The 12,982-nt window shown below is 42.0% G+C and overlaps 1 protein-coding gene across 1 annotated transcript in view; it reads left to right on the top strand.

Moving 5' to 3' along the window:
* LOC111867049 (ETS-like protein pointed) overlaps positions 1–12,982 on the top strand; it is a 142,303-nt gene that overhangs the window by 104,911 nt on the left and 24,410 nt on the right. Inside the window, exon 2 of the mRNA XM_023856523.2 lies at positions 5,834–6,316. Coding sequence (XP_023712291.1) covers positions 5,834–6,316 — 483 coding nt within the window. The remainder of the gene's footprint in view (positions 1–5,833; positions 6,317–12,982) is intronic.

Below are 12,982 nucleotides of genomic sequence, written 5' to 3'. Positions count from 1 at the left end.
TACATATACCGACTTTCCCATAGGCTCCCTATAGACATGTTTTAATTAGCCTAACTTGTTTCATGGGGACCCCAAACACTGTAAGAATATTGCATAGTATTCTCGCTTAACTGAATTGTAGGCTTTCTTGAGGTCTCTAAAGATGCTATGCACTGCCCGTTTTGTCTGCATATCTCTTCTCCAATGGGTGAGAAATTCATAAATATTATCAGGGCTTGATCTCTTACGGGAATATATTATTATTATTATCGACCGCCTCTTTGGTCTAGCGGTCAGAGTTCTTGCTTACAGAACCAGAGATCCCGGCTTCGATTCCCGGCGCTACCAAATTTTCTGAGAACTAGTGGGTCTGGAACGGGGTTCACTCAGTCTCGTGAGGATAATTGAGGAGCGATTTCAAGGAAATAGCGGCTCCGGTCTAGAAATTAAAAAATAACGGCAGTGGGATCAATTGCGTCAATCACGTTGATGAGTATCATAACATATTATCACGTGATAGAGTGACCATGGATGGTGTTTGGATTTTTGAATGGATTCATTGACCACATATACATATGTCTTGGAACTACAAACACAACGCTGTCGTTTATCTACACACTTAACAAATCACTAGAGAAAATGCTGTCACTCAGTCTCTTTTTCATTAGCCGTTTCATGGTAACGGATCTTAATAATAGAGATTCTTCAGCTTCTGTGGTCACGCCGTTCCCCGCTGTCTTAACACTCCACAGCTGAATTACTTAATTATTGGGCCATCTCTTCTGAACCTCTCTTGAAGAACTCAAATGTACTCATTGCTCTAATTGTCCTGGTTATAAATTCTAGGCACGGACAACATAGAAAACACCGTTCTTGTATTATTGATTTCGTATCCGTTGTCACGGAAACGTGTTTACCGAACTCTTGCTCAGAGGCCTGTTGCGTAACCTGGTTTATTAAAGAACTGTTACTCAAACGACGGGCGTTGTTTCGTGACCGTTATTCAGCAACGGATCTGCACACTACAGTGAAACTGAAAATTAGATTTAGAGTAAACTCAAGTACTTAACTCTTCCCACATCCACTGTCTCATCGGCGCATGTGACATATCCTGATACGTTAAAGCGGTGGATTCAACAAAAGGTTCCCCTACACCAATGATTACACTGTCCACGATTCATAGACTGTTTATTTTTGGTGGGAGGAGGACGAATACAATTTCATTCTGTCCTTGTACATAACGGGAAATAAGTGACACGGATAAAGGGGAGTTAGCTTTGGGCTAACGTGACTTCCTCACACTCGTCAAGACAAAGAGAGCCGCGTGCACGGTAAAAAATTAGAACAAAGAAATATATTAGACAGGAAGGCAGAGTAAGAGGAAATTTTTTAAATAAATTAATTAATTAACTCATGGAGCTGATTCCTTCTTGAGAAGCTGCTAGTCGCTCAGCTATTCAAGAATTTCCCAAATATTTTACGGATCCCTTAGTTTCATTACCTTGTTTACAAGAGTCCGCCACTGGTGCATAGCTGAGCCAGATGAACCAAGTCCATACCACTCCATCCTATCTCTCAAAGGTCAATTTTAATATTATTCATAAAAAAATTCCGTGGCCTATAGACCTCAAGAGAACTATACCGACCGAGCTACCAACGCTTGCAGGCAAACTTGGTGCCAACTTTTGCGGATAGAGGGTGTCGCGTGATCAGCGCAACGGATCCTCACGGCCCTTAATCTCGGTTTTCTAGACCGGAGCCGCTATTCATTTGAAATCGCCCTTCAGTTATCCTCACGAGGCTGAGTGGACCCTGTTCTAGATGCACTACATCTCAGAGAATCTGGTAGCGCCGTGAACTGAACCGCGAACCTCTGGATCTGTAGCCACGAACCCTGACCACTAGACCACAGAGCCGGTATTTAATATTATTCATAGTGGACTTTTTCTTTCTCTTTTTCATATCAAAATCCTATATGCACTCGTCTTCTGCAGCAAGAAATTATAAATAGCTGAAACGCGAAGAGAAAATGAAGGTGCAAATTTATTGCAAATATTTTCTCGCACAGAGAGTAAACCGTTGTCTTGGAGGTACCACTTACGCAGTTTCATTTAAAGAGTTTGCTGCATGGAATTCTGAATTGTGATCAGGATGTTCAGAAATAGTTTAGAGATAATCGCAGTTTTGTTTTTAGGATCTCTCTAAAGGGCCAAAATATATCGGGAACCGATTTAATGTGACATACGCCTGAAAGCCGGTGTAATGAAGCAAGAAAAAGGGCAATTCATTCTGTGTGCGGTTGTTTTTGTTGTAACTGTTGCAGTCACAGTAAACCGTGATATACCACAAGCAACGGCCATGAAATTAAGCAATAAAATTAACATACGTCAATATTGTGGGCACGTCGGATAATCCGGATTGAAATATGGAAAAAGAAAACAATTGTTATTCATACTTGATTACGTACTTTAAAAGACATGTGACATTTAGGAAGGAAGATGAGTCACTTGTCTGTTCAGATAAAACTTGACGGATTCATCAAACTTGCATTATTGCCTTCAGAAACAAGTACAACTTCTGAGTCTTCTATAAATGAATAAACGTATTGTCTTTTTATAATTTTTAAATAAAGGCTCTACAGAATAAATATTTTTAAATTTATTTTAATCAGCAGTACTTACATTTCCATTTATCTTTTAAATTTTTGTATATTTTAGGGCTACATTTTGCTCCACTAATCCGGATTATCGCTTAATCCGAATAACCTCCCAATCCCAATTAATCCGGATTAGAGAAAGTGCCCTGCATAAGAACACTACCAGCAGTATCTAATATTTAATCAGTAAATAATTATGAAACCAATTTTGTTTTAGTCATAAACATACATTTTAAGGAGTTTCAAACTTTAAAAAAAAATTTTATTTAGGTCAACGTAAAAAATTAAAGATCGCTCATGAAATCGGAAAATAAGGACTCGAATTTCACACGCAGAACTTTTCGCTATAAGTGCGCTTACTACTATAAAATACGAAGTTGTTTCTGTGCTTAACTAATTAAGCACTACACCATGAAGACGTGTGGGGGAGTGGCTGTATAAATCCACTTTTTCTTGATCTCGGCACTAGTTGGAGTTGACTGGTCAGTTTAATGCCCTGGTCATTTTACCCTCAAGAAAATGCCTCTAGTATGCATTGGATAGGAGACTGTGTGAGCCCCAGAGACGGTCTGGACGCTGTAGAGAAAAGAAAATTCTTGACCTTATCGGGGCTCGAACTCAGACGCCTCCTTTGTTTGTCCAGGCCATAGCCAGTCGCTATACCGACTGCGCTATCCCGTACAGAGTGAATTTTATATGTCTAAGATTCTCGGAAGCAAACGAAATAGAAGAAAAATTTTATTCCTTTCACCAGTAGACGTTCATGTCCTTAAATGCAATTCTAATTAAGATGGAAGTGAATGTGTAGAAGTGATACATAATTGCGACAGGATGCTGAAATATGATATTTATTTCCTTCTATATATAACAAGTAAAATAAAGATGAGATAATAGCTGTGAAATTACATAGTTTCATTTTACCACCGCAATGATTTTTCTGTCGTTAACACGCTTGACTATTTGTACTCTTTTTTCGTGGGAGATGGTTCTAAACTTGCGTCTCGACGCATCACTCAGGAAAAGGCAGGACTGGACAGGGTTAAGGGAAAGAACATGGAAAGTTAATATTACGAAAGCTGAGGTAACAAACGAGGAGACCTCTTCCTGAATTCTTAATGAGTGCTACACTAGCTTTTCTATAGGTCTCTCGGCCTGTCAGAAATTATCCATGAGAATTGCTCTTACTTCTGTGGGCGCGATGTCTTCAGTACAAATCATCACTGATTCAGATCTTTCAAGTATCATTTTCGTTTTATACAGTTGGGTGGGCAAACGTCTCTCTTATGTGTCCAGTCTCTTAGATGTCCAGTCTGTTAAGTATCCATGCTCTTACGTGTCCAGCTTCTTAAACATTCAATCAGTTGTGTCCAGTCTCTTAAATATCCAATCTGTTAAGTGTCCATTCTCTTATGTGTCCAGTCTCTTAAACATTCCTTCAGTTAAGTGTCCAGTCTCTTAAATATCTATTCTCTTATGTGTCCAGTCTCTTAAATGTCCAGTCTGTTAAGTGTCCATGCTCTTATGTGTCCAGTCTCTTAAACATTCAATCAGTTGTGTCCAGTCTCTTAAACATGCAATCTGTTAAGTGTCCATTCTGTTATGTGTCCAGTCTCTTAAACATTCCTTCAGTTAAGTGTCCAGTCTCTTAAATATCTATTCTCTTATGTGTCCAGTCTCTTAAATGTCCAGTCTGTTAAGTGTCCATGCTCTTATGTGTCCAGTCTCTTAAACATTCAATCAGTTGTGTCCAGTCTCTTAAACATGCAATCTGTTCACTGTCCATTCTGTTATGTGTCCAGTCTCTTAAACATTCCTTCAGTTAAGTGTCCAGTCTCTTAAATATCAATTCTCTTATGTGTCCAGTCTCTTAAATGTCCAATCTGTTAAGTGTCCATGCTCTTATGTGTCCAGTCTCTTAAATATCAAATCTTTTAAGTGTCCAGTTTCTTAAATGTCCAGTCTGTTAAGTGTCCATGCTCTTATGTGTTCAATCTCTTAAACATTCAATCAGTTGTGTCCAGTCTCTTAAATATCCAATCTGTTAAGTGTCCATGCTCTTATGTGTTCAGTCTCTTAAACATTCAATCAGTTAAGTGTCCAGTCTCTTAAATATCAAATCTGTTAAGTGTCCAGTCTCTTAAATATCCAATATGTTAAGTGTCCAGTCTCTTAAGTGTCCAGTCTCTTAAGTGTCCAGTCTCTTAAGTGTCCAGTCTGTTAAGTGTCCAGTTTCTTATGTGTCCAGTCTAGTTAAGTACCTTCTCTGTTATGTGTCAGTCTAAGTGTCCAGTCTCTTAGCCTCTCATGTATCTAGTCTCTTGCACTCATGAACTTGATTTGTAATGAATGCTGCTGCTAAGCAGTAGATATGCGTGTTCATGTCACGATGATGTGTTGTACTAATGGAATTTTGCCACTGCCATGTACTCCAGAATATGAAATTTATAAAAGTTTAAACTTATGCTTATAATGATTAAGTGAGGACTAAACTACTTCTTAAACAATGTTTATTATTTTTCAGTGTTTACACATCTGCAATGCACTGTACGAGTATGTTGTTTATGTGATGCTCCTACATTGTACAATGTATTAAATATTTAAAAAATATTAGAATAATATAATTAGAATTAAATTTGAGATGCGTGTTAAAACGTATATCGTCACGTGATGTAGTAAATATAGACAGAGTTTTGATTTGTAATCAGATTAATTTTACCTTTGAAGAACTCGTGACTACACTTTTAAAATCAGCATCAGTTTTTCTATTGTTGCAGTACGTAGCTGCAAGCACGGATCCCATAGAAAACACCGCTTCCCAGTAACTTTGTCGTTGCTAGTCTAGCAACGGACGTGTTTGCAGAGACGTTCCATAGCTGGCTTCACAGTTCTTGCCTCGAGAAAATATGCCACAATATATACTAATGTCATTTCATATTACCACACATATATATATATATATGCATATGCAGATAGTCTGTCAGAATTTACACCAGGATCTACGTGATGCCATGTTATGAGAAAATTATTGACCCAGTGTATCTGAATTTACCACCAGTTTATGAATACCGGAAGTATGTTGAAAGTAGAATCTAACAACTTTCTAATGATGAATTAACGTCCTGTGTCACGCATTACTGATGACGTAGGCATGTCCAAACATTAGACAGAGGATAATAACGATTGATGGCTTTGTTGCAGGACCGGTTGACGGGTCACGGAGCCATCGCCTCGATTGGTTCCGTGTCGGCTGGAACGGGTGGCTCTTCGCCCTTCAGCACCGCCTCTCACCACCATCATCATCATCGCACCAACGCCGGCACCGGCGGTGGTGCTGGCAACACCGGAGGAATGACCCCCACATCGCACCACCACTCGGTGTCCGCCACCGACTTCCAGCCGCCATATTTCCCACCGCCATTCCCACCCCCACCGCCAAGTCACCACCATCACCAAGCGACGTCACCAGCCGCGGCTCAGAGTCACCATCAGCTAGACTACCTCAACTCGGTGACCGCTGTCACAGACCCTTACTCACAGACGCTCAACTCTCTACACCAGACGGCGCAGGCAGCAGCCGCGGCGCATCATTACAACCAGCTCACAGCAGCGGCGGTGTCGGCGGGGCAGAGAACGACGACGACCCACGATGTCCTCCGCAGGGACACCGACGCCCTCCACGTGGTAAGTACTTTCCAGTAACGACTGTAGTGAACACAGTTCCTTCTGCAGGACGTTCGCTTAAGGTTTATAAACCGAAGAAGAAACCACACCAGCATTATTTCCACCACATATTTGCCTGAGATCGAACCCGGGCCGCCGCGGTGGGAATCCGGAGACTAACCTCCTGAACTAGGGCACAGTACATGGAGATATTTTTAAACATATGAAAGGAAATTCCTGTTATTTCGTCTCTACTCTGACCACTGGTCAGAATTTCTGCCTACAGATCCAGAGGTCCCGGTTTCAATTTCCGGCTCTATTAGATTTTCTCAGAAGAAGTGGGTCTGGAACGGGGTCCACTCAGCCTCGTGAGGATAATTGAGGAGTTATTTGAAGGAAATAGCGGCACCGGCCGTGATGATCCGTTCCGCTAACCACGTGACACCCTCTCTCCGCTGAAGTGGGCACTAACTTCGCCGTCAAGTGGCGGTCGCTCGGTCGGTATTGTTCGATTGCGGACTACAGCCACGGAGCTTGTTTTGTTTGGTGTTGTGAGCGATTTAATGTCGTTTGGCAATCCTGATCGGCCGCTGACCCAAAGCTACTGCACGTGAAGTGCGCTGCATAATTTTGCTGTGACAATTCTCCGTGACGGAAACAGTATTGAATGTTCCACACAAGAACTACATATCAGCTGATGTAGTCACGCTTCTGCGTTAAACTTTCCATAATATTGATGCTGATGTTTGTATCTGAAACACGGACTTAAATAAGAAGATAAAACTAATGAAAATATCCCTATATATGAATAAGTACCGCGTTATGTAGCCATGCGAGCTCAGAATTAGATAATGTTGAATAGTTACTGGGTGGGGCTAAATATTAGCCTGGTCGGTGTGCAGAATATATTATTCCCGCCGGGAACCGAAAACCTATTGCTGTATCGTATACACTGTAGACTAGTTACTATACCCACTGAGTTGTCGCAGCTTTTTAGATAAGACGACATGAAACAAGAAAGTTTTGTATTACGTCTCAAATATATTTGAGCGCCTGTTTGGTACCGTTCCGCTAAGAATCTTGTAATCTTAACGTCTGCTATCTGATCACCTGAGTGTACATCGTCTAAAGGTGTTTCAGGGTGTATCAGAAGCCTGAAACTCAATTATTTGTCACGTGGTAGAATGTGACGGGCCTTGAATTGATGATTGGGTTTATTGCGCACTTTGATGCAGCGCGTTACTACACTATACAGCTTTACTTTACAGACGTGGTTTGGATTGGTAACTGCATTAATTGATCACTTACAGATAGTAACTACAAGTTACTACACGGCTGTCGCTAATTCACACACTCTACAATTCACAGCAGCACAAGCTTAAGTCTTCTCAGTCTGTTACAGACTTCACTAGCCTTTGCTTGGTAGCGTCCTCCAACAATGGACGTTCCCCTTTCTCTGGGGTCACGAAGTGTCTCAGGTCTCAGTTACCAGTTTCTCACAGAATACAAAAACTGAACACCAGCGGTTATCTATTTAAATCTCACTCACCAACCGAGTCAACTCAAGTCAGTTCAACTCGACTCTCACTAACTGTCTTGTTTATAACATTTTGGCATGGACCGCACAGAAGACACCGTTTCTTTGTAGCCGTTTATAGACCGTTGCCTAGTAACGGCCTTTGTATAATTATTTGCTTCGCTGTCATTGCCCAGCAACGAGTCTATATAACACAATATTTCCCTCCAAATATCTAATGAGCACGCTTACTTCAATGAACTCAATTGGCAGTCCAAAGTTAAGGTTATTTTCAGTTTCAAAAAGCCTTAAGTTACTTCAGCTAGAAAACAATTTGTAACAACCGTATCTTATTTCCTGTGTCATATTTTATCCATTTCAAACACACACTCGGATTGCATAAGATATTGCATATATTTAATAAAATATAATGTAACAGCAAGGCGAAAGCTCTGAAATTAAGAAATGCCGGGTTACCATATTAAAGAATCGTGGAAAGCAAACGCGTTACAGAAACGCAAGTTATATCGCAGGTCACGAAAAAAAAACGAGTGTATCGTGCTTATTCTGTGAGTACTAATCATGTTTTGATGTGGATATGTGAACTGTCGCAAGCTGTATAAAGAAGAAAGTTTACTATTGTCTACATTTGTGTTTTATTAGTGGGAGATGGCGTTAAACGTGGACCTAGACAAATCGTTCAGTTACATGTAGGAGTGGAAAGAACATCGGGAGAATACAGCAGATGATGAAACCTCCCGCTGACTGGATTTTACTGTTGCATTTTCCTTTTCTGTTCAACGTGACGAGTGTATGACTTTACTCCATGACACGAAACTTAGCAAACCGATGGGCGCGTAGGTATACAAGAAATTCTCAGTGTTTTAATAAACCGAAGCTTCATTATCCTTTTCACAAGAGCTAAAACAAACTCCGTGGTTCTAGTCCGCAAGCGAACTATATCGACCGAGCGACCGCCGCTTGTCGGCGAAGTTAGTGCCAAATTTAGCGGATAGAGGGTGTCGCGTGGTCAGCGCAACGAATCCCCACGGCCGTTATTTTTGGTTTTCTAGCCCGTTTCACAAGAGCTAGCCCACATTTAATAGTCCTTTTAGTAGAGTTAATTATTAAGAAGAGACTGAACTCGGGTAATGCTAGCTACCATTCAGACCAGAACCTTTTGCCTTCTCATCTGTTGTCCAAAAACATAAAAATTAAAATATACAAAACTACAATTTTGCTTGTGGTTCTGTATGGGTGTGAAACTTGGTCTCTGAATTTAAGGGAGGAACATATACTGAGGGTGTTTGAGGGCAGAGTGCTTAGAGAATTTTTGGGTCGAAGAGAGATGAAATGATGAGTGGTTGGAGACCGACGGTCAGTCTGTCAGTCTCGCTTGGTGTCAAGCCCCCATCTGGGGCCCAACACCAGATATTTGTTACTGTTAGGCAATTGTGGGTTTGTTGATATGTGGCGTCCTCTCTAACGAGAGGACGTGTCGTTTACAATTGCTGCTGGCCCTCGCCAGCGAAGTTATTGTCGGGTCCGATACCCGCAGTACTCACTGCCTCAGATTCGAGACTGCCCCAACCTGGAGGTCCAGGTCCCTGAATTTATATCCCCCAGGAACAGGGTGGCCGAGATATACCCCCAGACACTGGGTTTTCTTTTCGTCGCCCCTAAGGCTCACAGGGCTATGGTGGAGTTACTTGAACCCGTTTACAAGCTACAACATTAACCCCCGGAAAGGGCTACCGGTACCCGTTGGAATGGAGATTGGACGTGCGTCAGAGTCTGTCTGGTCGCTGTGGATAAGAGAAAAGCCCGGTACTACCGGGAATCGAACCCAAGCCGTCCAGCTCCTAGCCCGTCGTTATACCGAATCACGTACCCCGACTTAGTGAAAAGTGGGGAGATTTATTGACCGGTATCTGCAAGACCGATTGTGTTCAACTATGTTGAGTGTGGACTGAATTTTCTCGAAATATCTCATGAAAGTTTAGGCAGACCGCCAGGCAGCCTCCAATCATGCGTTCATTGTATAATCATCTTGCGAGTGCTTCTATGAAGCATGGCTTTAGAAGTAGTTTTCTTGGTAGAGAGCAGTGTTCCTGCGCATGCGTGGCGCGATTGGAATGGAATTTGCCTATCGTAATCACCGTTAGGGGGAGCAGTTGTAAGGAACATGGGAAGGTTTCAGTGCATCGCTTCCCGTGTACGGGTGACGCACCCTTGTGGCGTCGACATTATACGCCATAGACCCTGCTCTACCCAAGTGGAAGGTAGAAAGAGTTGACCCCTCTGATATGTTACACATAGGTAACCATATATACCACGTCATTCTCCATTAGATATCTTTGAATTTTGCAACAGAATTTGTTTAGGTTAAGGCACGCTGTAGCGTAGTTGTTTGAGGCACTATGATACAAGCCGGATGATCGCGGGTTTGATTCCCGACGAAGTCATCGGAATTTTTAAATTGATCCAATCATTTCAGCCGCATTCTGGTCCTGGGGTCGACTCAGCCTCTAGTAGAAATGAATACCAGGAATCTACCTGGTGGTAAGGGGCGGACGGTCAACGCGTAAGGCTGACAACCTCACCGCCATCTGTGAGCTGATTGTCTAGAAAATGTGGGAGCCTCGACGTCTCACAACCCTATGAGCCTCCACGGCCTGTTACAGGGATAGCTTTACATTTTTACCTTTCTCTTGCCTTTAGGTTTCGAAAGGAGCAGCAAGCGGTTGGTTTTTGTAGTGGAGATGCAACATAAAATTTTAGGTTATCATTTCGGTGACTGTAATTAGTATCATCTTGTGGGATGTGACACCGTGTATTTTAATAGATGTTTATCGACATTTCGAAATATCGTTTCTTCCATCTTTAAGGTAGAACAGGAAACCAAACAACTAATAAATGAGAAGCAAGCTGCATATGGCTTTCCTTCGACCCTAAAAATGGATGCAGTATATTCCTCCGAAACGTCGTTAAACTTGTACAATAATGTACAAGTCAAGTCCTAGTAAGCAGTACTTTTAAAGAACCAGTATAATTTCTGTAAGGTAGGAACCAAATTCTTTAAGACGCCGTTAGTTTAATTGCGTGTTTACAATGCTTAATATATTTTTTATGAGTTATTTATGTGTAAAATTGTCCCTTTGCTAAATCAAACATCATGAAATTAAATATGAGGGAGTAGAGGTATAGCTCCATTTGTTTTGAAATCACCACCAGACGGACAGAGTAATACATTTCCCCTCCCTCTTGAAAGCCCGTGAGGCATGGGATAGTATACTTGATGACCTCCTGGACTCTATGAGGACAATAAACCCTGCCTTGCTTGGATCTGAACCCGGAAACCTAACCATTTATCCCATTTACTGTAGCCTACACACTGAGTTATATCGTCCAGGAGCCGGGATAGCTCAGTCGGTATAGCGATTTTCTACTGGCTGGACAACACCGGGGTCGGAGTTCAAGTCCCGGTAGGGTCAACAATTTTCTGTTCTTCATGTCGTCCAGACCAGTTCTGGGGCCCACCCAGCCCCCTATCCAATGGGTACCAGGGGCCTGGGTTTGAAGCTGACCACTCACCTCCAGCTACTACCGAGATCAAGAAAATGTGGATCGATACATCCACTCCCCCACACGCCTTCATGGCGTAGTGCTTAATTCCTTAAGTACAAGGACAAACTACCAAATATTGTCCGTTTTTTTATTATTCTTAGTGGGGTGAGACTGAGGCCACTTCGTATTGCGGCCACTATTGACCTATTGCACCGGGTCCAGATCATGATGGTGATTGTGGAGTAATTGGTGGAATGAGGATTGGCAGGGGAAACTGCAGTACTCTGAGAAATCCTGCCCCAGTGCCACTTTGTCCAATCTTAATCCCGCATGGTGTGACCCGGACTCGAACCCGAGCCGCCGCAGTGTGAAGCCGGTTAATAACTGAGCTATGGCAGGGCTACAATATTGTCCGTTACTCTGGTATTATTAACTCATGTATCCAGTTACCGTGCCCCTGACTGTACAGCCTCGGAGTCTTGGAATTTCCTTGGATCGTCGTCTTCAAAGTCTTGTAGAGAAGTTGCATTCTCTCTGCAGGAATGTGAAGGAAACTTCCAATTCTGCATTGTTTGAATTTATAGTTAATTTTTATATAGCTGAAGGAGGGGGCGGCTGGAAAATTATGGGGCGTAAGTAGGGGTAAGGGAGGGAGATTTGAAGGCGACTAGTCAGCGCTCGGAAGCCAGAGCGGCTAGAACTCCAACTACAGACATAAATAATCTTGACGACTTAATTCATTTCGACAGACAGTCTTCTTACAGTAAATATTGTTCTCTAAGTCGGGGAGGGACAGTACATGTTGTATAAATTTCTAGTCGAAACTGCTGTTGGATCAGTGAAGTAAAAATGTAAAATTGTCCCTGTGCTTAACTAATTAAGCACTACGGCATGAAGGCGGATGGGGATATAGATTTATAGATCCACGTTTTCTTAACCTTGGAACTAGTTGGAGATGAGTGGTCAGCTTCACGCATAGGCAGTTTTAACCCCGAGGAAAGAGGTCCCGGTACCCTTTGGATAAATGGCTTGGTGGGCCTCACAGCCGATCTGGACGAAGTGGAGAAAATAAAATTCTTGACGCTGTGGTGACTCTAATTCCTTGGTTGTCCAGCCCGTAAACAGTCGCTATACCGACTGAGTTATACCGGCTGCTTAAATTATATCTATATAAATATATTTAAAAATTGATATGTTATATAAATACCGTATTTACGCATGTATAGGCCGCACATTTTTTGCCAAAAATTCAAGAGGAAAACTGGGGTGCGGCTTATATTCGAAAAATTCGAAATCACACTTCATTTAAAAAAATATGTATATTCATAATTAGTAATACAGGGTGTTCTACTCCTGAAATAATATTCCAAGAAAATTATTTTTTCTATAATTTCTGTCTGAAAATTGTGCTGCGGCCTATATACGCACGCGACCTATACATGCGTAAATACGGTACATGAAAAGCGGCCTCCGTAGTCTAGGGGTAACGTTCCCACCTCATGACTCGTGGAAATTTTTAGGGCAGAAAAATTCAGGAAACAAGTCATCCGGGAGGGACTTTAAGCCATGGGTCCCGTGTCGTAGATTTACGGCACGTAAAAGAT

The sequence above is a fragment of the Cryptotermes secundus genome, unplaced genomic scaffold (genome assembly GCF_002891405.2).
Source record: "Cryptotermes secundus unplaced genomic scaffold, Csec_1.0 scaffold125, whole genome shotgun sequence".
NCBI lineage: Eukaryota > Metazoa > Arthropoda > Insecta > Blattodea > Kalotermitidae > Cryptotermes > Cryptotermes secundus.
This window is presented reverse-complemented; position numbering and strand designations above follow the sequence as displayed.